The 25813-nt window shown below is 36.4% G+C and overlaps 1 protein-coding gene across 2 annotated transcripts in view; it reads right to left on the bottom strand.

Annotated features, from left to right (window-relative positions):
- Window positions 1-25441, bottom strand: part of LOC107656325 (ELKS/Rab6-interacting/CAST family member 1-like) — a 298875-nt gene extending 273434 nt beyond the window's left edge. Inside the window, exons 1-4 of one of the 2 annotated variants that reach the window (XM_016444117.1) lie at window positions 25279-25441; window positions 15794-15856; window positions 14959-15662; window positions 1812-2228 (exon numbers count right to left, since the gene is read on the bottom strand). In XM_016444117.1, the coding sequence (XP_016299603.1) occupies window positions 1812-2228; window positions 14959-15651 (1110 nt within the window). In that variant the 5' untranslated portion in view covers window positions 15652-15662; window positions 15794-15856; window positions 25279-25441. Of the gene's footprint in view, window positions 1-1811; window positions 2229-14958; window positions 15857-25278 lie in introns of both variants that reach the window. The other variant, XM_016444118.1, reaches the window with a different exon arrangement.
- Window positions 25442-25813: the final 372 nt, after the last annotated feature.

The following is a 25813-nucleotide window of genomic DNA, read 5'->3' on the forward strand; positions in this document are numbered from 1 at the left end:
TACCAATAGGAGTGCAGTACTGTCAGCTCTATGTATCAATTCCTTTCAAAGTCCTGCATATTTTCTCCCACAACCAGTTGACAAAATGTGATAAGTCGTGTGTGCCCTAGTTAGAGTTGATTGTGCCATTTTACTAACTGGCCACTAGATGTCACTGTCACCAAAATCCTGCAATTGACTGTTGGCTGTCTTAGAAGAAGCCTGACAAAAATAAAGAGAGAGATTGCCAGACAGAACTCCTTTCAAAACTACATAACCACTATATCAGCCTCCTGACAGTATCGCATCTGACAAACATAAAAGGATACAAATAGCAAACTAGCACTAAAAAGTTTGCTTGATTCATCAAGGAGAGAAACTCACACAAACTCAGTCCAACTTATTAGCAACATTCAACAACTAAAGTATGATCACATTTCTGTCAACAAAATATGAATGTCTCTTATCCTACTTATAAATCAAATTCACAAGGGAACCCTTGACTCAAAAGCTAATTCTCTTCCGGGTTAAGTATTACAAACTAAACAACTTATGTAACAAATCTGACTGGGAAATTCAGTTGAACTTGAATAAACTTCAATCAGCTTCACTCCTCGAGATAAACTACTAAACTAAATGTGATAAATGTGTCTCCCGCCACATTAACAGTTTTTGCTCTCAGCAACATCTGTGTCTCCTTTCATCAATGTTCTTTTCAGTCTCTCCCGTTTCTATAGCAACAATGTTCAATGCCTTCAATTTGTGAAAGGTTTCCCTGTCTCGTTCTCTCTCGTAAGCTTGCTCGTCCGGCGCAGTTTAAAATGACTAATCTAGAGCCCTTGATTCATCATCAAAATAATTGGGAGTCTTCATGAAAACAATTGACTGCAAATCCTCTCTGGATAAATGACCAAGTGCTGTCTGCATCGTTCCCAGAGCAGCTGTTTGGTTCTGTTATTCAATCCAAAATAGTCGTTTAAATGTTGCTAAATGGACATACCTAATGCTAGTGAATGGCATTGTATACACTTTTCTATTTGACACTCAAAATTCATCCTGTGAAAACCGTTTTGAAATTGGACATTCCGTTACCATGGAAATGGTACTTTCAGTTCTTTTAGCTGGCTCCTCCCCCTAGTGGGCGATGTCAAGTGTCATGTTAATACAATATTTTATACTCAAAACTTAATCTAATCTTGACAAAACATGTATTGTTGGAAAGGTCTGAGTCTCAAGAGTCCATATTTGGTGACTATTTTGAGACAGAAGTAATACTGTGATAGAAATTTATACATTTGTGACAGGAAAATACTTTTAAAAAATCAGTGGAGTTTGGGTGTCACCCGGTGGCTATTTTTGGTATAGTGCCTTAACAAAATCTCACAGGAACCACAATTTTTGTGATATCAACTTCAAATTTGGAACATAACTTAGTTTGACATATGGCTTTGATTTTATAGTAGTTTTCGTTTTTTTATTTTAGAATTATTATTATATTTATTATTTAGGTATTTTATATGAAAATAATAAAAATAAATAACTAGTATAATATATTTATTTAAAGTTTTTGTTTTTAGTAAAGTACATTTTCTTTACAGTGAACTTCTATAACTTTTTTATTTTTTGAAATGCTTTCACTTCAGCAATAATCTGCTGATTGTCTTCTTTAAAAAGAGACCAACTGTATTACAAAGCATTCAGGAATTACAACCATTTAAGCTTGGATAGTGCATTTTCACGTCTATGTTCAAAAAGGAGAGTTAACTGTTTAGAGGTTTAAAGGTTGCATAAGTGTTGTATGATGGTTTTATGAGTTTCCTCAGTGCTCTTACCTCCCTCAGCAAGACCATTTCCTTCTCTCTCTGCTCCAAAAGGCTTTCCAGGTGATGGATATGCATCTCGGCATCGGCCAGCCTACGTGTCCGCTCGTGGTCCTCCTCGTTGGCCTTGGCCGACAGCCCTTTGCTCTGCAGCATCTCCAGGAGCTTCTTGATGGACTCGTCTCGGGCGCACAGTGTCTGTTTCTGCGTGTCGATTCGCAGCTCCATCTCCTCCAGAGTCTTCCTCAGGAGGAAGAGTTCCTTGGCCTGCCGCTCATGCTCACCGTGCAGCCGCTGGAAGTTCTCCTCAGTCAGCTCGGCGGTCAGGGGCTCGCCAGGACGAACGCTGGAGTCCTGCTGGAACAGCTGGTTCAGATCTCTCTGGATCCCCAGCTCGTCCTGGAGGGCCTGGATGGTCATCTGGATATGCTGCCGGTGAAACAAATGAATGAGAGTAAGCTTTTGTAAATAACGGTCTCCTGCGACAAACTAGCAATACTAAACTTCTGGCTATATCTGGAAATGTTAAACTGATATAATAAAAGAATGAACACATTTTAAAACAATATATTAAGTCTGTCTTATAACATTACTTATAAAAAAATCTTTTTTTTTTCATTTTTTATTCAAGTTAAAAATAAACAAAAACAGACAAAAATTAATAAAACCTAAACAAATAAACACTAATAAAAACAGACATAAATAAATTAAAAACAAAAGAAAATAAAACGATAAATGAATGAAAATAAATAAATGCAAAAAAAAATAAAATAAACAAATACATAAACACAAATAAATGCAAACATAAATAAATAATAAATAAATGAATGAATAAATAAAAACAACACAATAACAAAATAAACATACAAATAAATAAAAAATAATAAACACTAAAAACAAATGAAAATAAATAAATAATAACAAAAATAAGCAAATAAAATAAGTAAACAAACAAAAAAACACTAATACAGACTGATTTAGATAACCATGCCATGGCAGGCTAAGATACTCTCATACACACACACAAAGAATAAATGATCATATTAATAATTTCCCTAAAACCTGGTGTGACTTCTCCAGGGATTTTTTCAAAACACTACATCAGCTGTTAGAATCTACTCAGGACACTGAATCTCTGGGGGTTTGAATGCTTTTTAGAGCTCTAAAGACATACGGATATTACTTCCACCTGGAGCAGCTCTCTAGTGACCATGGGGTAAATACAGGCCACGCTCTCCAACCACACTGAACAAGTCCCAAAGGAGTGGGATTCATGCTATCCATCTATCTCAGAGAGGACCAAAAAAGCAGTTAGAAGAGCTATGCTGGAACAAGGAGAAGGTAAAAGAAGGTATTCAGGAAGGCCAGAGGGCATGAATTTAAGAATAGTCATAAATATGTCTGCAGGCATCACCATGGTTACAAGCACCCTTTTCTCTTACACTGCAGGAAAATGTTACTACCAAAAATATGGACACAGGTGTAACAAGACAGAGAGTGGTTCAATTTAAGCAGGTACGATGACAATGATGGTAGTATTCATATTTTTGTGCATGTTTTAGTCTGATTTCCACATGAAGACAGCAACATGTGCTCCTCCATGAACTTATGGCGTGAGACAGAAGATGTTGTCACTTCCTTTTTAGCATGATTAACCAATTCACATACAAGAAGAGGACATCATGTTTTTTGGCTTGATGCTAGGACACAAATACTGTAACTCAAGAAAGCACACCTGTCTCTGTGTCGCATAACAGGCACTTCAGACACACCTTACACCTCACGCACAAAAAGTAATAGTCTAATAAAAAAAGTGAGTTTTGGTCATCAGTAAGAGACTTTGAATTATACACACATATACAGAAAGAGACACTGATGGCTGTGTTACTCTGTAAATATTGACTTTATATTCTCAACAGTTTGTAATGGCACCACAGAGACAGGACTCTACATTATTCATTAGTCTCCTCTGGCTGCTGTTATCTCTGTCGTGTGTGCGCGTTTGGAAAAGAAAAAGTGAGAGAAAGAGACAGAAGGGAGAGAGGCAGAGGCAAATAACACAGGTATAGTGTAGTTATATAGAGATACAGGACTTCTTTTATTATTGTAATGTTATTCAGTTGTTTACTTATAAATTTAAATGAATAAATATTTATAAATAATTAATTAAAATGTATGAAATAAAATTGATTCATATATGGATACAGCAATTACGTCTATCATAATTGTCACATTTCTAAATTATTTTTACATTTAAATGAATAAATATTTAAATAAAATAAAATAATTAAAATGTATAAAACAAATCAAATGTATTTATATATGAATACAGTAATTTAAAATGTGACAATTATAAAAGTCAGTATTTTTACATTTAAATTTGAAATTAATAAATATAATGTTTATATAATGTATAAATGAATGAATAAATAATGTTTATAAATAATTAAAACAATTAAAATGCATACAATGAATAAAATGTGTTTATATATGGATAGAGTACTGACTTTCATAATTGTAAATTTTTACATGTACATTTAAAATAAAAAATAGTTATACATAATTAAAGGAATAAAATGCATATAATGCAAATACATAAAACGTATATATAAATGAATGAATAAATAAATAAATAAAACTAAACACTGTACCATGTCCCCTGATCTGTTCACAACTGCAGGCTTTGAACTGAAAACGGAGGTAGCAAACAGAATGTAGAATTGTACATTTCAAAAATTTGATTTTAAGAAGTAAAATTAAAACAATTAAATTTATATAACTGCTGTAAGTGAAGTTTTTAATAATGCTGTTATTAAGGGCAATCTCCCAAACTGACCTGTTTAAATCTTGACCTCTTGAAGGACTATGAAACATCTTTCACAAAAAACTGATTTAAGCAGTACTTGTGAAATCACTTCTAAAGAGCAAGACAAGGCACACAGAAATCAATATGAAGTATCAGCCAGCCTTTAACTCAAAATGAAGGTGAATAAAATCTCTGTGGGGACTAAGCAGGGATCTACAGTAACACATCTTAAAGCTTCAGTTTAATCATTTAATTCTTTACATATTAACATAAAAGTGCCAGTTGTGCTAAAGAAATCCTAAAAGGCTGACAAGCAGGGACTGAGATAGGTGTCAGAGGCATGATGGGACAGCAGGCACAAAGACGGGGCAAAAAAAAAAAGGCAGGCCCATGAGAACAGATTGCAAACAGGCCTCCATGGAGTAGTAACCAATCTAAAGGCTCTTACAAGAACCGCTGCACGATAATGAAGTTATCATCAGGCATTCAGGCTTTGTACATGTCTGATATGACAATATTATATTAAAATGGCAATTAACTGAAACCTAAGATCAGCAAAAGTAAGTCTGAACACCTCCTATGGGCCTATAAATGCAGTGTTGGGAAGGTTACTTTTGAAATGTAATAGGTTACAGATTACAAGTTACCCTATTTAAAATGTCATAGTAGTGTAACTTTTTAAATTACTTTGTTAAAGTAATGTAACGCCGTTACATGTAACTAGTTACTCCCCAACACTGTATAAATGTGAGCAGACCCTGATCAGACACAAATATCAGATCAATAGTAACATCAACAAATCATTTATCGGAGTATGCAGTGGTTTGGATTTCTCTCACACACATTGATAGCAGTCTGTGCGATTGAAGACATCCACCGTGTCTTTTCTTTCCACTCCATATCGCTTCACTCCACATCTCGTATCCTGTCTGGTGGAAAGGTTTGTCTTATGTCTTGTCCTGTCTCTAATCTCCACTCCTACACTAACACTCCACCCTAAAGATTGGGCACTGTGATTGACTGCAGACATTCAACCCAAATATGCAAAGAGGCCCCCTACTTTACCACATCCACCCTCAATCACAAAAGTTTCCCTAACATTTAAACTACTACATTTTATTTTTGGGATTTTGTGACTTTTATTAAAGGAATAGTTCACCCAAAGATGAAAATTTGCTGAGAAAATTTGGTGGAATTTAGCATTACATCACTTGCTCACCAATGAATCCTCTGCAGTGAATGGGTGCCATCAGAATGTCCAAACAGCTGATAAAAACATCACAATAATCCACACAAATCCAGTCCATCAATCAACATCTCCTGAAGCAAAAAGCTGCATGTTAAAGCAAATTCATCAGTAAAATGCTTTTAACTTCAAACCGTTGCTTTCGGCTATATTATTAGCCCGAGTCCTCTATCTGTAATACCGCTTTCTCCAGTGAAACTGTTGTCTAATCTGAATCAGGAGAGAAATATGCAAAGACCAAGCACGGTTTACAAGCAAAAACAGTCAAAAAAAGTTCAAGACAAATATGTCAGTGGATTTTGATGTGAGAGGACAACAGAAGATGGACTTTTTCACTGGAGGATGTCTTATTATGGATTATGGACTCATATTTTGACCAGAAGCAATGGATTTAAGTTAAAAAGCCTTAATGATGGATTTGTTTCTTATAAATCACACAGCTATTCAATTCAAATTTACATTAATTGATTCACTAGAGTTGTATTTTGGATTATTGTGATGTATTTATCAGCTGTTTCTACTCTCAGTCTGATGGCAGACATTCACTGCAGAGAATCCATTGGTGAGCAAGCAATGTAACGCTAAACTTCTCCAAATTTGTTCCAATGATTAACACCTCCTAACCGCTAGTGAGTGGGGTTATATTTATAACTGTGGCCTTTGCACTTTTATTTTATTTCACATATAAACTTCACCGCTGATGCCAGGCACATCCCTTTTCCAGGCTCGAGGGTCCCACACAAGACTGGCCACAAAGAACACACACAGTCCTTGACAGCATGACAGACAGCTCTGCTCACATACTACTGTTACAAGTCCATCGCCTGAGGACGGAGCCTCAGACTCACACAAAAAGCTATCTGTCAGCCTCAGGCAAAAGATTCAGGACTGCTTAAAAGAACACAGTGGCAAAAAAAAAAAAAAAATTTAGCTTAGCTAAAAAAAGCTTAGCTTGCTGTGCAGGAAAAGACATCCAAAGGGGATTGATTCTTTCTACAGCTGAAATAAGAAACTATTCCTACCAAGTTGTAAGGTAGAGACAAGCACTCTGCTGCGATACAACTGGCTGGACATGAACACCTAAAACATCATACACTCATTGAAAAAAGCTGGTATAGGTATAGATTTGTAGCTTATTTATTAGTACCATATTAGTACCTATATGGTACATATTAACCCTTTTGAAAGGGTTCCGCCCCACTGACAACTTTTGTACCTTTTTTTCCTGCGTGTACAATCAAACAACCCCCCTCTCTGCAAGTTAACTGTTAACTATGGAAGCTATATTATCTGTTAGCTATGGAGCTGTTAGCTATGGAAGCTATTTTTTATTTTATTTCAAAAAAAATTTATTCAAAATTGCGAGATGTTAACTCAGAATTGCGAGATATTAATTTCGAATTCTGAGGAAAAAAGTGAGAAAAGCCTATTTCCACCAAGGAATAAAAAAGGTAATTGCGATCTTTTTATCTCACAGTTCTAAGGTATTTTTTTTTCTTTTCTTGTGATTGTGAGTTTATATATCAAAATTCTGACTTTTCTTCTCAGAACTGTAAGTCTCACAATTCTGAGTTTATTCGCAATTAACTTTTTTTTGTTTGTTTTTGTTTATTCCATGGCAGATATACAGTAAGCTTGCATAGTAGTTAGCATTCCATTCATCTCAATGGAAGTTGTAGCAGATGCTAACAGGCCTTTCTTCAACCCTCCCACTTTCCTCCACGTGTTTGTTTTTTTCCCCTCACTAGAAGGATCAGACTTTCCTGGTCCAACCCCCATAGATGGAATGTTTTCGAGGGAATGCCAAACCACAGAATGCAAGCGGAGAGGGAAAAAAGACGGCTGAGGAATCCACTGGATATTTCAACTGCGATGGGATACTTCACAGCAGCCCCGCAGTCTTCAGAAGACTCTAAATGAACCTAAACTAAGGATAGACAAGAAGCGGTGGGCCTTGTTTTCCTAATAACAAGGATACAGCAAGGCTGTAATCTCAAGCATGTGCGACCTCTGACCCTTAACAACCCGCCAGCATTCTATGAATGTTGGTTGGGCCACAGTGAATGACCTGAGGTGCTCTGCCAATCAGCACAGACTCATTCAGTCAGTCACAATGCTTTGCATTGCCTTCAACTAACATGTTCCAGAGAACAAGAATCCCACACAAAAATGCTAGAGCCACACCTCCCTTTAACACAGCACACTTAGACAATCCAGTGTGGTTAAGAGACATGTTTTATCTGACAGAGATATCCATAAGAAATTATACTTTCATGAGTACTGAAGAAGGTCTACTTAGGCACTGTTGTACCAAACATGGTCAGGCTAAATCTGGTATATAATGCCCACTTTTAACAATCTAAATAATTTAAAATAGATAAAAACAAGTCCTGTTCTATATTGTTTTCCTTGCTCCTTTACTCAATAATGTCATATTACATAAGTATAACGAGCTGCAAACAGAAATTCAGACTGACTTTTAAACTCACAAAGGATGATTGGTGTTTTTCCACCATTTGACTGGATTTTACCATAAAGCCTGCTGAGCTCTTTCCTACCTGGTGAGGTGATTCCTCACAATGGATCGACATCATGAATAAATCATAGCGAGTGCATTAATTAATTGATTCCATTCCCTGTGTGCGCCCAGACTAATGAGGAAACCCAACGGCAAACCAACAGCACACAGAGGCAGTGGTATCAGGTGACAGAGCTGAACCTGAGGTTCACAGATCGTCTCCAGCACGTCTGTGCAGCAGTCAGCCACTCATTGACATCTATAACAGCACAAAAAAGCTTAAAGGAATATTCCACCCAAAAATGAAAATTTGCTGAAAATGTAGCATTACATCACTTGCTCACCAGTGGATCCTCTGACGGCACCCATTCACTGAATTGAGCAAGTGATGTAATGCTTAATTTCTCCAAATCTGTTCGAATTAAGAAACAAAACCTTCCAGTAGCGCAGTCAGACCCTGCAGGTCACCATCACAATACAGGCCCGTCATTCAGTTCCACTGTACCAATTAGAGCTTGTCTCCTGCCTCGAGTCTGAGAATATCAGCACAGACTTTAGGCCATTTGTAATATTCACACATGCATCGCACAAGGGTCTAGCTCATCCTAGCTTTTTCAAATGCTTAGTCGTCAAAGATCCTAAAAAGCCTGTGCGAACACACAATATAAACTTTCATTAAAAAACACAATTCACGTCCACATATTACAAAATGCAACTTTAAAATGCATACTGGTGGTTAAAAAGAAATTAATATCCAAGGCCAGTCTCTATACAGCACTGTCGAATTTCAGTATTCAAAACAGTATTCAAAGTTGATATAAATGGAGTTTAGGAAAGGAAATCTCCACAGTTTGATTCAAAAGGCTCATTGAGAACTGGGCCGGCTCTTGCAGAGGGTCTGCTATTGCAAGGCTACCATGGCAACCAAGACTTGCTGTGTCATGAAGCCCTCGAAGGAAGGCAAAGCCAGACAACTGAATGTGATTATGTAATTAACCAGATGTGAAGAGGGGAGGGCGTAATCGGATGGGAATAATAATTTGAAAACAGACATTTTCAATTAGAGCAAAGCAGATTAAAAGTGGCTGCACGTTAAAAGTCCAATTTTGCCCACCAGGTTTACATGTGAATTGAAATAGCAAGCTAAAAACGTACAAAAAATATAACATATTAAAATACATAGGACCAGCTTAGAACATTAGAAATAAATCCATCAGTTCTTATTCTGCTGGATCTTTCTGCTGCTTTTGACACTGTCAATCATCAGATCCTCCTTTCTGCCCAAATTCAGTACAATAAATACTAGAAATGAGAATTACAATTTGTGCAATAAAATAGGCCAATTTAATATACAAAATATATAAAAACATAATTATATATATGTTTTAGACAATTTTATATTGTATATGTAATTTATCTCTCATTAATCTCATTTAAAAAGAATGAATATAGAAAATGTTACAAAATTTGTTAAAATAAAAATGTATATTAATTGTACAAAATGTATATACTTGTACACAATACAATATATGTATGAATTTATTTTATTAAAATATATTTCAATTAAATCTAGTAGAATAAATGCTACAAATCGGATGCTATGGACAATTGTGAAAGGAAATCAGCATAATTGCCATGAAAATAAATGCAACAATGCAAAAAAATCTTAATGGTCCAGAAAATAGTCCTCATTTTCTTTGTTATTTTTTTCTTTTGACTTTAGAAATACATCTAACCCTTACGGCAGACCACTTCAGCTTCTTCTAGGTTCTGTCGGATATGTCCAAATACAGATAAACATGTAGGTACAGTATAAACACCTTGAAGGTGGGTGGGACTCCTGCTGACTGACAGGAAAAATGGAGCTGATCACAAGGGCTTAATCTTAATGCAGCATGTCAGAGGGGCCATCTGCACAGTCAGTGGGGGTTTTGGGAAGTACGGCAGTAGTGGACAAAGCAAACCTGCTCTTTCTTGCTCCCTTGTAGTAGCGCAGCATCCAAAGCAGCAGAGATCCTAAACACAAGGCTTAAAAGTTCAGAGCATCTACCTACTGTAATACAGCAAACCTTTTTTCAAGTCATGGACCCTTTAAAAGCTACAAGAAACATCTATTTACCACCTCTTTTTCCTCTCTCTCTCCCATATGTTCGTCTCAATGCCTCTCATACTCCAACTTTCTCAGTGTTTTTCCTACGTGTGAACTATACCGAGTGAGGGAGAGCGGGACAGTGAAGCAGAGGAGACGAAGAGGAGGTCTGTGTAACCATATGCATGGATTCTGTTCATTCCACACCTATCCTGCATGACCAGACTCCATATAAGGGCCGCCGCGTCTGCCAAAGAGCAGCGGCTCACAGTCCCGTGGTGAGAACGGATAAAAATATGATCTGTCGTCCCTGCATTCTTTCTTCCAGACTTTTACTACCTCGCTCATGAGATGGCAGAGATAACATTTTCTTTCCTTAATCAGCACAGAGTATGCGAGCAAACAATGGAAGACCAACTGGACATTTTGTTCCTTATTCTCCTGGTGGTTTTATAGACTTTTAGAGACTTCTTTAAGAGACTTAAAATAAAATTAAAACAGTTCTTGCAGAGACAAAAGAGATCTTTTTGTTGCCATGATACCAATGTGATGTGAGTGATTGTCAGGACGTAGTTTTGTTCTGTGTCATTTTTAGTATGTTGGTATGTGGTTGCTACTGCTAGGGTGTTCTTGGTCACTAGGCAAATCGCTGAGATCTGTTTTATTGTTCACAAGCAAAAATTGTGTGTATGATGATCATTTACAAAATAGCAAAAATCAAGCCATACAATTTAAGATATCATTCATGTCTGTAATAAAACAGTGTAGTTTTAAGTTGGCAATATATAAAATTGTGTGTGTGCGTGTATGGTATGTATGTATGTATATATGTATATATATGTATATATGTATATATGTATATGTATATATATATGTATATGCAGTGGGTACGGAAAGTATTCAGACCCCCTTCAATATTTTGTTACAACATTTGTTTAATTAAAATGTTTAACATTTTGAGATTTTTGTTCTCCTGTCTAATATGGCACAGCATTACATACGGTCCTGCTCCATTATGATCCTACAGTGTAAACACACAGCATATTGTATGACACAGTCATTCTGCTGTGAGTAATGAGCTAATTATCTATTACATAATGAGTAAATACAGCCCACAAACCTTAATCGGGCCAAGCAGGACGACAGGAAGTATTGAATAAGAAAATCATGCAAGATATTTTTAATGGTTCTTAGTCATTGAGCTCAACATGTGAAGTTTATTTCCATCTGAGAGAGAGTGTGGAGCTTGATGACCCCTGACTCCACCCTTGACCATCTGCTACCCTTCTAGGTTACATTTACTGACATGACACAGCAAACAAACCCCTACACTATCTGTTCTCATCTCATCTGACTATGTGACTCAAACATTTGGGATTATGAACAAACAGTCTGACCGGAACGGTGAATATTAGTGTGGGCGGAACTTGGCTGTGAAAAGTGACACTACTTGATAAGGAGATTGTGGGATTGGGGTGCGAATCTTTGGACCTTTTACAACACTACTACAGTAAGCGTATCAGGAGCCGCGTCTGCCATCTGTTCTCACTTCCTCAGAGGGCAGATATATGCACTTACGGAAAACACACACAAATGGACACCCGATTGGCTTTGTTTGAAAGGATGCGCTCACGTGAACGTGTTTGCTAATGCTGGGAATGTCACGGCAGATGTTCACAATGCACTGGAAGTAAATGAGATTCATTTGAATCCAAATTAACAAAACAACATGTTCACATTTATGCACATCACACATAAAAAAAAAGGTATTTATTACAGAGAGAGTGACTGTCACAGTATACTGCAGGAAATAGAGATGCATGAAACAGTATAATCTGTAATTTGTTTAATTATTAGTAAATAATACATATATGTTGGCTATATAATTGCATATTTAATTGAGCATGCTCATTTGCCCATTTTTTAATCGATCAATTGGTCATTTCTTTGAAAAAAATACAAAAAATAAATACAGAAAAATACTGTGAAACCTTATTGCAAGTAAGAATAATTGTTTTCTATTTCTATTCTTTTTTTAAACTATTAGTAAATATTGCATATATTTTGGCTATATAAATCACATATTTAAGAATGCATGCTCATTTCTCCAATTTTTAATTGATGACTTGATCATTTATTTGAACAAAAATGCCATAAAATACAGTGAAAGCGTATTGCAATTTTCAATAACTGTTTTCTATCTATTCTATAAAATTATTAGTAAATAAATATTATATATATATTGGCAATATATTTAATTGTGAATGCTCATTTCCACAATTTTTACATTTAGATTACCTTTGTAATCATCTAATGTTTGCTTAATCTTTAAAAACACTAATAATTATTAACACTGTTAAATATAATCTTTAGAAAATCTCAAATTAATTATCCATTTTCATACTGTATATTATAGTGTAATGTTCTGATGCCTAAATTCACTTTAAGCATTTAAAACAACTGATTAAAGTTTTTTTCTTTTCTTTTCTTTTCTTTTATTTAAGACAAATGAAAATGTATTTAGAAAAAAAAATAAAAATATTAAAAAAATTAGACAATTTTTTTGTACTATTAGCCAAAAAATCTTTTTTTAAATAATTATTAATAATTATTGTTTATCATATCAGTCAGAATTTTATTATTCATGCATCCCTAAATGGAAGAGAGAGAAAGCGTGCTCACGAATCCAGTGAACTAGCATGTGGGCTGAATGAATGAAGAGAGAGATACGAGCAGAGGAGGCAAATGAATGAGAGTTGGCTGACTAAAGGGGTTTGCTGTATCATATCTCATAATTGAACAGGTCTCAAAGGAGCATTCAAGCCTCATTCCACTCATTCCTGCTCCTTTATCCCTCCTTTGAATGCCTCTCTCTCCTGAGAATTTGACGTGTTCATTTAACTGATCAAGGTTCTTTTGAATATTGATCTAGTTCATCTAGATAAACCCTCTCATGACAGAACCTGACTTCATCAGTCAAATGCTCCAGCTTACTTTACTAAGCAGACCGAGTGGGGTGTCATATGGGTTAAAACCCACCCATCTTGCACCGGATTACCCAAAAACGTCACCCAAGCCTTCATCAAACAGGCGGTGTGAATGAATGACGACGAGCCCCTCATTAGCCTCACGGTTCAGCCTAGGCAGAAGCAATGCAGGGCCAGAGTCACATGCAGCAATACCATTTGAGTGTTAAAGGTCTCTGACATCCAACTGAGTTCAAAGTTAACTCTACAGACACTGCGGGGTACAGACAGTCTTTCCTTAAGTTGGCAGTTCTTTGCCAAATGCCAATGGTGAAAACTCAGGCTATGCCAGACTTGCATAGACTAGACTAAATACATAAAAACATCTTCCTGTTGAAAAGAGGTGGTGGTATAACGATAACAGTTAATGTCTATGCCACATGCTGTAGACTGCAGGCCCTAAAAATACATGGGAAAATGCTAAATTACAGCTTACACCAGAGCTAAAAAATCCAGCACGAATGAAGGAGAATAAAACGGCAAAAGTCAGGATGGGCATGTGTTAAAATATGCCTGCAGAAGAGAAATGGATGTTTTAAAATGCTATATTAGTCTACAATAAAAGTCAGATTGAAAGAAAAGAGCAGCAATCTGCAGCTAAGTCATATAGACTTTGTTGAATAGTTGTCCATTTTATGCAAAAACAAAAAAGATCCACTTATCTAGTGAACCAAACAAACTGCTTTGATTCAGCTTCATTCGAGATGTCTGATGGCTCTTGGCAAGCCATTTCCGAAAACAACACTAAAAGACAAATAGAGCTATTTCTTAAATGCCTTGTACTGATGTTCTTCAGTAATCAGATCCAATCTGCAATACATTTTTTTTCTCAGTGCCAGGAGCACCGTTTCGTATCATAGCATTTCAGCAGATGAAGCCTTTTCGCTACTGAACACTGCAGTATTATGACCAGTATATTCCAGTTTACAGAAGAGAAGAGAAACCATATTTAGACACTTAACTGACCAACATCTAAGTAAGAAAAAAACGAGATTAGAAAAAAAGCAACATTTAGGAATGCATGACATGTTGGTTAATTGTATATTGAATGTAATTTAATGTATATTTAATTGTTCATGCTCATTTCCAATTTGCCAATGTCTAAAACTTTTAAATCTTTTCATTTACTTAATCTTTAAAACCCCTAATTTAAGAGCACTGTTAAAGGTAATCTTTAGCCAATCTCAAAATTAACATTCACTTAAATTTAGTGGTTTATTTGTAATTTATTTACTGGCCATAGCTTGAAAATAATTATGGCTTATCAGCCAGAATTTTAATATCCATGCATCCCTACCAATATTGTTTTTCCTACCAATATTGTTTTTTGTTTATAAGGTGCAAGCATAAAAGTCATCAAAACTAAGTTTACATTATTTCCTGCCAAATATTCTGATTCACGCAGAGATATGTCACATTACAGAAATAAAATGCATTGCGAATATGTCTTAAATCCACGTAATCCTCCTCTTACCTGGTTCTCCTCCTGGACGACTCTGTACTGCTCTTTCCACACAGTGATCTTCGACACCTCGTCCTTGCGCAGGGCACGCTCTTTTTTCAGCTCAGGGCTCCAGAAGGTCTTAATGGAGTTCATGGAAGAGCTGAGTTTGCTCTCCTTCACATCCACCTCCTTCCGCAGAAGCTCGTTCTCCCTAAGCACCTCCTTGAGCTGGGCCTGCAGGTCCATGATGGTGTTGTCCCGCGCCTGGCGCAGCGAATGAGGCACAGTGGACGCAAGGGTGGAAGGCATATGGTGGTCTCCGAAAGCGATAGCATCGGTGGAAATGGAGCCGGGAGCCCCGGTGGAGATATTCGGGCTGGATCCCATGACGGTCGTGCGGACGCCGTACGGCACCCGTCCTCCCGAGCGGCCCAGCGTCATGGTGCTCTTCGGCAGGTCCGGGCCGGACGCCACCACCTCGTTGTCACTCAGGTACATGGGGCCGGATGTGGCATAGGCAGCGTTGAAAGACTGGATGTTCTCCATGGAAAGGGTTTTACCACCTGGACCTCCCGCGCCGGCTCCACTGCCCCCTGTGCTGTTGGTGCGGCGGTGGCCCAGATGGGGCGAGCGAGGGAGATGGGGCGAGCGGCCGGGACTCTGATTGCTCCCACCACTGTGGTTGCCCTCCACTTTGCCCACGGATCGGGCACTACCGTACATGGCGGTTTTGACTGGAGAAGGGCAAGAGTGAAGAGAAAAAGACGATATGGACTAATTAGATGATTTCTGTAAATCTTGAAGGGTCTGTGATCTACTTTTGGCTTATTTTAAGCATTCAAAGATGCAGATGTTTCATTTTCACCATATGAATCTGGGTGTTGAAGAGTGGCTGGTTTTATCCGTTTAATCTGGTCATGTTATATTCCTGCAACAGAGAGAGAGATAGAGACAGAGTTAAAACCATTCATGTCACATTTTCATTGAGATAGCAGCGCTCATGCAGAGTTTTCCCCGGCGTCTGCTGCCTTGCACTCTTCTCAGAGAGGAAATAATAGGCTAATGAACAGGTCTGGCACAATGTATGCTTTAATCTCCTTCGCTGGACTCTATGTAGGTAACTCACATGCCACACTGTATTTACTTTAGCTCTGTGGCTTCTGTCCAATACCCATGCTGCACTCTCAGCTCTACGTCTCTCTTCATCTTCTCCACACAGTCTTTTCCTCTGCCTTCTTCATCAGTGGCAACTTGCTTTAACATTTGACAGCTTTCATATAAATAGTAGCTGAGATGATATCATGCAAACTTATTTTATGAGTATGAATGACACAACAGTCGGCATTCTGAATCTCTGATGGTAACCAAGGCATGAATACTACTGTTCAAAAATAGATTTTTTTTCTAATATTTATATATCTTTTAGTTTAGATATTTTCAGATGCAGTGCTTCAATTAGCATGCTAACAGTGTGCTGTGGTTTACCTGTTGTCATCCCCTTTAGCACATTGCATCTAAAGAAATAATTATCTATGACTTCCATAAGAACGATTAGCTGAATAGTCATTCATTCATTTGAATTTCAAAATATAATTTTTTTAATAAAATATTTAAAATAAGCTATTTTTTTCTAACTTTTTTAAACACTGATCGTGTAACCTGAAAAAAACTGCTTGCTTGATTCGAGTCTCGTGAGGTTTTCTCAGAGACTGTGGCACCTCTTTACAGGCAGATTACTTCAGTATAACACCTGGATATATGCGTAACACCCGCAGTTGAACCATGGCAGACATTATGTGCTTCATTACAGAAGGAAATAAAATACTAACACAGACAATGTAATGCCTGTGCTATTGCTGTATTAATCAACACAAAGCCATTGAGGGGGTTGTGAAACCAAATCTCTAATCACACATGAACACAGCTACGTGCTCGTTCAGAGAGAAGAACTGTTTATTTGAGTCCAGCCACAAGCGGCAGCTGCCTTTTGTCTTGTGTGTTTATCCCTGATGAAATACTTCATTGTCTCTTGTAAAACACATCTTTGTTTTGTAGCAATACTAGGTCACATGGGACTCATACGTGATCTCTTCTATAAATGCTATTTTATCACTAAATTTAACTCATTTTGGGAAGTGGTATAGACTGTTCAATTCATCTGGTTTTTAAGTTCTAGATTATAAACCCATAATATTTGCCACAAATGCAGCTTAAGAGAAATATATTGAGAAGAGGCTGGCAGTGGACATTGGAGCCGTGTTTTGGTCCATCCCAAAAGCCAGGAAAATGTTCAGTGAGGCTGCAATCATGCCCAAGCCAATGTACTTGCACTCTCTCATTAGGAAAGAATCTAACATCAGAGTCACAATGTGTCTCAATGGAGTAAATCTACATGAAAATGAACCCAACGTGAAATATGTCGACCGCAGACTCCCTTCAGAGAGAAACTTTGTCCTGGAACTGGACTGTCAAACACATACACAAACATGTCATACAGAACATGATACAAAGAATACAGATTAAAGAATTAAAACAGTCCAGTCTCATGGAGGAACAGTTTGCAGAAGCTGTGATAGACTCAAGTAGAGAACGGAGCCGGCTACTGATAAGATGCAGAGGGGGCAGCGAGACCACAGATCTCCTTCCTCTGCTGCTTATGAACGGAAGCCAAATCATTAAAGCAGTGGGCATGTCTAACCCCGTCACATTCCCTGAAGCTGAGACAACATGTTTTAAATGCCTGCACTTATCTCACTTATGTAACAGTCTTTTTTTATGCCTTTTTTATTGAGATACTACAGTAGAGAGATGACAGGAAAGCACTGGGAGGAGAGAGGGGAGCAGGATCGGCAAAGGACCTCGAGACGGGAATCGAACTCGGGTCGCCGTGAGCGCAGCTGCACTATGTGTCGACGCACTAACCACGAGGCTATTGGCGCCGACGTAACAGTGTTTTTTTATGCATTAATCATCCTAGTCCTAAAATATACATGTAATATGTAGATATAATCAACAACTGCAGATTTGCCATTTTACCAACAACACACTACAAAATTTGTACACCACACCATTTCTACAGTGCATGAATTATCAATAATTTTTTTACTTATTACCTAATTATTAAGAACACTCGCTTTAAAGTTACAGCCTAAAAAATTATACTTAATCTTAAATTAAATAATGTAAACTAAGCGAATAATGACACTGTTTATTATGGGGTGAACTGTTCCTTTAAGAACTATGGCAGACCTCGCCATCTGGTTTGCCAGGTGGATTACACCTGGACAGTGGACACTTCAAGAAAAGGTACCCTCCCTCCATTTCTTTATCTCTCAATCCCTCCTTCCAGCCATATCTCTTTCCATTACAGCAATCTGCTCTGCTCTTCAATGGGGATTTTCACAAAGTAATGCTGCCTAATGGAACAGTAAGTTTCCATTACATTTGGCCTAAATCCTCACACATAAAAATAGGCCAAAACCAATGTTTACTATAATCGCTCACAGAACTGGAAACTATAAAAGTATTAAACTTATTTGTAATATATCTGGAACAGACTGAGTGGTATTTACAAACAAAAGTAAATAAAACCTTCTCCAAATAGTAAAAATGAATGTTTAAGCCTCCGGAAAAGCTTCCAAAAGTGAGAGAGATATCAGAGAGGAAACTAATGTGAATGAATGGAGGACATCAAAAACAGCAGAAAGACTGACTCAAACTCCACAAGAAATGCCATTATGCTATTCTCACTCATAAATGAGCTCATAACCCAAAAAGCTATCTTGTTATCTAAGTATTTTATTCTGAAATTGCTTAAAAGTATAATCAGATTAACCATTGTGGCCAAACAAAGTAAATAAAAGTCTAGTTAAAAATAATTTTAAAAAACAAGGTTTTTCACTGAAACACACACACACACAGAATCATAAATTTTCCTTTAAATGCAATCTTTGGCTTATACCTCTTATGCAAAATGCAAAATATATTTATACATTGAAAAAATAATTACTTTGAAACAATTTTCACACAAAAATTGCTAGTAAATCTCACAAATTATTACAAAGAAATGGCAAGTAACACATTAAATTAATTTTTTCAAGTAAAATGAGGTAGTAGTATTATATTGCAAGATGTACACCAATAATCTTTGTTTAAAAACCAATTATTACAAAATGTCTCTTTAAATTAAATTAATAACCAATTAAAAAGCACATTAAACTCACTGTGAATGTGATATTTGTGATGTTTCTTCATGTTATATATAGCCTGCAAAATCATAAATATATTGGGAATATTCAATATATGACCCAGTTGTACTTCTATACAGAGGATAAACACACCACAAAATGAATGTGTTTTATTTTGCTCATGACTCACGACATACAGTTAAACTGAGTCAAATCTTTTAAAGTAATGGTTTGAGTGCTGAGTCAGAATACATGATCAAACCTTCCAAGCCCACACCCTAAATTACAGTCAGCAACTCACATTTCAAACTACAAAGCTGCCTACAATAATCAATACGGTGTAAATTTAAACTAGCCGCTTGGCATTACAGTATCTTTTGGGTAAGGTCTCCTTCTCAAACATCTAACCCTATGAATTGTTCTGCCTCCCTCTCAGCTCTGTTATGGCATCAATGGGACAGTGTGTGTCTGCCTCTATATTTATAAGAGGGAACAGAAGTCAGCTTTGAGCTCACTTAAAACGCTCTGCCTGATGCCTGACGGCCTGTCACTTCACATCACTGAACATCTAGACGGCAGCTCTGATTCATCAGCATTCAAACAACTACAACCACAGCGCATTTCATTCAATCCACATCCATTCGCACATAAACTGCTCTTCTGCCTTCTAAATCCAGGTAACTGTGGGAACATAAATCAGATATCTGACAGATATGCAACCTGAGGATCTTATTCCTAATATGGTAAAGGATGAGACGGGTGACATAACTCAATAAGCAGCCAAAGAAAACATATTATATCTCTGCAGAACTTCCGATATTGATATCTAGAGACCCAGTGGAGGTTGATGGTCAATATAATGCAGATATTTAGGCCTACATACTATAATTAAATGGAAGAAAATTAGATTTACTGAAAAGAAAAATTATTAGCACCAAAGATGAACTGTTTTTTCTATGACTCGTTCCACAATTTTTGTCCAATTCTTCCCAAATTTTATCCGGACCTTGCAACATTGCAAAGTTTGCACACTGTATAAAATTATTTTTAAAGACAAAAAATAAAACAATGATTATTTGAGTATGTTTTACAAGAAAATACTATTTCAGTCTTTTTTCTTCAAAATTTCAAATTTACTTCCATGAAAAAGAAACTACTAGCAATTTCTGAGAGAAAATGGTTTCAAAGTAAATCCTATCACAGCAAAAAAAAAAATTGCACCTATTTCAACAGAAATAATGGGAAACTTAAGTTCAGTTGCTGCCTTAATTTAAAATATAATCAACTTGGTTGTGCAAGTAATTTCAACTTGCATTAAAGATTTCAAGATTTCAATTTATTGTAAAATTTCAAATTACATTAAACTGACTTATTTCATACAAATTATAAAAAAAGTTGAAATTGCTCAACTTATTTTGATGAATTAAAGTAATGTAAAAATTAGGGGCCCATAACTTACTAACCATTTAATTTTTTTTACAGTGAACATACACTATTGCTTAGTTTACTTATTGTATTGAAAACAAATTGCCAGTTTTTACGCATTATTTACTCAAAATTCAGTGCAGAAAAAAAAATGTATAGTTTCTTATCTGTTGACAAGACTGTCGGTAGAGTTTGGAACTGATTCACGGAGTAACACTTCTGTAAATCAGCTAAAAGGTTTTCTGGAGGATGAAGGAAATAGAAGAGGTGAAGCATTTCAAAATGTTCTTTAGAGAATCACCAAGGGTAGAAGATCCACCAACCTCCTCTGATACGGGATCTAAATAGAAGCTCTGCATGGCCAAAGTAGCCGCAGGCTGTTTTCACACTGTTCGGTTTGGTTATCTGAACCAGAGTTTGATTCCGTCTTCCTCCACCTGCCTTGACTCTTTCACATTGCATTATTTGGCTCAGAATCATGTTGGTTTTCTGTTATCAATTGTATGATAAATCAGTGATATTTTAGTAACATTGAAATACTATTTACTAGATTATAATACTATTACAGTTTTTTTATATTTTGAATTAGTTTTTATTTTTTATATTTTCATTTTAATTTTAATTTCAGTTAAAGTTTTAGTCATTTTATTGTATATTTCTATATTGTATAATAACAGAATAATTATTTAACAGAATCTTAGCTAGAACCACTAAAGTGTTTCCCACATTACACATTTCTATTTCTCATACCCACAGCTTTAGAGCTATAAGCCAAAGATATTGTTACAAACTCTTCATCAAACACATCATTCCTCTGAGACTCTGGATCAACGAATCAATTCTCATCTCTAGTCCTGACCTGCTAGCATGAAACGAGAGATTCGGTGTTGAATGTGCATTTCTTCTGGCCTGACAGGTTCTCGTCCCCTGTCTGTCTGTCTGTTTGCGAGAGTTAATTAGGTCAAAGATGGGCTGCCCGCACCAGACATGCTAAACCACACGAGGGACTCAGGAGGATCAGAATCCTGCTGGGCTCTTTCTATCTGGACAGCTTGAGTCTGGCCTGCTCAGCACAGTCATTGAGTTGCTGTTGCATTTGTAGGTGTAGGTGTCATTGTGAAAGACGTCATGAAAGTGCGGTCGCTGAGATGTGTGCTACTAGGAGCAGCAGAGGACACACAACTGAGGAGACATTGCACATGAAAATCATGCCACTGCTTTCATTAGCATGCTGTGCTAATGATAATTCATATTATAATGATGCCCATATTATGGCCGATGCCGATAAGCATAATTACTTTTATTTTGGCCAATAATCAAAAAGCCAAATATTAAAATTCTATTAAATACAATTTTGTCTAAATAAGTTCAAAATAAAACACACACACAAATAAATAAATAAATAATTTTAAAAGCTTCAAGTAAATTTAGGCATCACAACATTATAATGTGAATTATAAAAACTAGATATCATATTTAAGTGTTATTAAATTATTAGTGTTTATAAAGATTAACTTCAAGTGAGTGTTAGATTATGGCAAAAGCAATCTAAAAATATATGAAATTATATTAGATATTTAATAGTAAAAATGGAAATGGGAATGAGCATTCACATTTTAAATTGCATTTGCCATCATCTGACACTCAATTAAAGTTAATCTTTATAAAGAAATTAATTAAATAACACTGTAACATATAGGCCTAATCTTTATTGAATCTGAAAATGAATATACATTTTTCCTTTTTTCATCATATTATAATGCTGTGATGCCTAAATTCACTTGTAGCTTTTAAAATGACTGATCTGATTTTTAATATATAATTTATATTAGATATTTAATTGTTAATGCTTAACTGATATATAAAATTAAAAAAAAATAATAAAAAATCTAATCATTTTGAAAGCTACAAGTGAATTTAGGCATTATAACAATAATGTGCAGTATGAAAAATGGATATTCATTCTGATTACATTGAAGTGCATTATCAAATTATTAGTGGTTATAAAGATTAACTGAGTGTTAGACTGACAAATGATGATCTAAAAATAGAGGAAATATCTCATATCAACAGCTACATTTTTTTTTTAAAAGTCTAATAAAATGTAAACAATTTTTTTTTTTATCTTAAAAAATAAAGATGTTAATTTACATTTTAACTAAAACCATATCACAAGCATCACATTATGAGGCACTAAGGACTTCAAATCTGGATGCACCCTTAAACCCCATCCTGCATCGCACCACAGCTTCACCATTTCAAAAAGTGTTTCTCTTAACACACCAGATTGCATAACACATCCACATATCCAAAAGTAAAATTACATTTTTCATCGGCTTCAAACCACCAACAGAACAACACCTTCCCCTTTGAGAAATGAAAGCATGCTGGTACACGCTGACACAAGACAAACTTTCCTGCATGTCTCAGTGTCCAAGAACCAGTCACCTCCCTGTATTTCTCATGTAGTACACCATCCAGAGATGAAATAAAAAATGAGGACCAGGCCAGGTCTTACAAAAGAGAAGATAGCTCAGTCGTATACACCCTAATCTCAGCAGTTTATCTTGATAATATGTCTCAATATATTTAAACAAACATCTTTGCTTTTGCCACTAACCATTTTTCTCTACTAAAAATTAACAAATGGTTTTAGGCAGTGCTTAGTTAGATCTTCTTTTCAGTCACCCTCATCACCAAACAACAGACAGCAGGTATGATTAAAACCAAGTGTCTATCACAGTTCCTGGGAAAGTTCCAGTTCTGAGAAGATACAGACACAAACCCTGGAGGCCAGAAGATATGCACCCCTTAAAAAATTCTGATAAATACAAAATCAAAAAAAAAAAAAAATCATAAATAATACAAAATAAATTAATTTTTTTAATTTGTGATCAGTCACCCTGCTCTATAGATACAGATTTCAGTATTCGTCAATTAAAAAAAAAAAAATGCTAGTCAAGCATGTTTGTTTGTGTATGAGTTCACACCGGGTCGGCATGACATTACACTAATCCTTCTATATATCAGTAAGACCTCGATTCAAGCTTCCTGACACAAGCTGCCCAGTCAAACCATGACAAACACAGATACACAGGATAGACCTAATGTTGCAACTGAAGAATCCTGCTGAGATCCACACAACAGAGAAAGCAAGAAAGCACATGCTCAGCATGGTTATCAAATCACTATTAGCCTATTCTGCTGACAATATTCATACTGTACTACATTACCAAATGTGTCAGAAGCGTGTCCGTTTGGACTTGTTTGTGTGTCAGCATGCTTGATTTTCACTCCGGCTCATCAGATCTTTTCAGCCAGACACTCCACAGACATTCATTCATTAAAGTCATCCTGAAATATTTACTCATGGGGATCTACGGCGGTGTTGGGTCATAGCAAAATGTGATACGTCATGTGATTAGACCTGGGGGAACATTAAAACAACCACAAAAACAACCTTTCTAAAACAAGGATCAGCCACACAATATAGTACTGAAACAACAACTTAAAGCACTGATGTGAAAGACACCTGTTGGATCACTAGATAATATATATTATTGATATTTCTTGTATTCATAATACATGAACACCTCTAACATCCAAATAATCTTTAAACAAAAAAAAAAAGTTGTCAGATTTTGTTTTGTACTGTTGTACTGTAATTTACAACCAGCATCAATTAAAAGGTCTGAGTACTCAAAAATTCTTTCCATTTAGAATTTTTATTCAATTAAAAAATATATTTTTTAAATATTTAATAAATGAGTACAAATATTCCATGTGTCATCTATAATACGAGCTAATAAAAACAGAATTGTAACAAACATCACATTATGAAGACATCAATTTTTAATATTACAGCATAAATACATATAATAACATAATATATATTTTCTTAAATTAAATATTGTGGTTAAAAATGTTAAGGGAGGGGCTCTTGGATCCTTCTCAGAGGAGCCAATCAAATGAATCTAAACGAGAATCAGTCGGGAACGAGACTCGATTGAACTGCCTGCAGGGTCCCTATAACAACATTCTCTGCTTTTAAACAAAACTGTTTTGCTCAGAAATAAACACAACTTCTCAGTTTGGAATTAGGGTGAATATTTCCCCAGCGGGGAGATACTTTGTGTCTGTTCTAAAGAAGAGATATTTTGTAACCGATACATATTTTCCTGCTGACGTCACAGAGAGTGGGGCGATACTTTATCAAAATTCGCGGATATTTAGTAACCGCCTCGCGGACGCTTTAAATCAGTTCTACGAGGGAAATAAGCAAAGAAATCAGGAATGAAAGTCTGAAATGCACATGCATGCAGTCACAGGGCTTGACACCGCCTGGGCTGAAGCTTTGGACTGATTCGCAGAGGTTTTTTACCACACAATAGTGTCCAGATTGCCTCACTATAGCTGTTCATGTCGAATCATAAACTCGCCACTGGAACGAGACTCCTCTCTTACACGGAATATGTGTGTATTTTTTCTTCTTTTCCCTCCTCCTGTTCCTCCATTGCTTACTGGCGCAACAGCGTTTCATTTGAACAGTCTCTCGTGCGCATATTGTGAAATATCAGCTTTGCCTTCCTTCTAGTTTGGCTGGGCGCACACGAACGTATATAGACCGTTAGTGTGCAATATACAGATATTTCTCCACATAATCCCACACTATCAATGGGCTGTGTCCGAGCAGTTCAGACTCTTCAGCAGAGAAAAATCACTTTCAAAAGCTCCTTACCTTCTTCCACAAGAGGTTAGTCCGGTTTGGTGAGATGGCTGTGCCTGTATCTATTGTTGTAGACGGGCCGTTATCACTTTGAGAGCTGATAACCGCGGGGAAAGCCCTGTTTTACAGTACTTCTGTCGTTTTCTCCCTCTCTTTGCCAGATCTACCAGCAGCCAGGGCGCTTCAAGTGACGTAACGAACCGGGATGCGCGCGCCCGACACTGGCCTCCATGACCGTCGTGACGTGCACGAGCTCTTCTGCACTTCTCATGCGAGGTGCACCACGTAGAGGGGGATATGCTGGTTATATACAGTGGGGTTCAAATGTATCAGCTAATATTTATTTATTTATTTAAGTAGAAGTAGTTGAAATTTTATAGCAGTTAGTTCACATATATTTATATTTAGTTTTTAGATATTTAAATATAAATTTTAATATTTATGTTTGCATTTTTTTTTTCAAGAAATAGTTGATCTTTTACACAAGTGAGTTCACATGATCAGTACCACCACACTGCTTTATTGCTATTAGTGACCTGTAGTGCAG

This window comes from Sinocyclocheilus anshuiensis, unplaced genomic scaffold, assembly GCF_001515605.1.
Source record: "Sinocyclocheilus anshuiensis isolate Anshui unplaced genomic scaffold, SAMN03320099.WGS_v1.1 scaffold183, whole genome shotgun sequence".
NCBI lineage: Eukaryota > Metazoa > Chordata > Actinopteri > Cypriniformes > Cyprinidae > Sinocyclocheilus > Sinocyclocheilus anshuiensis.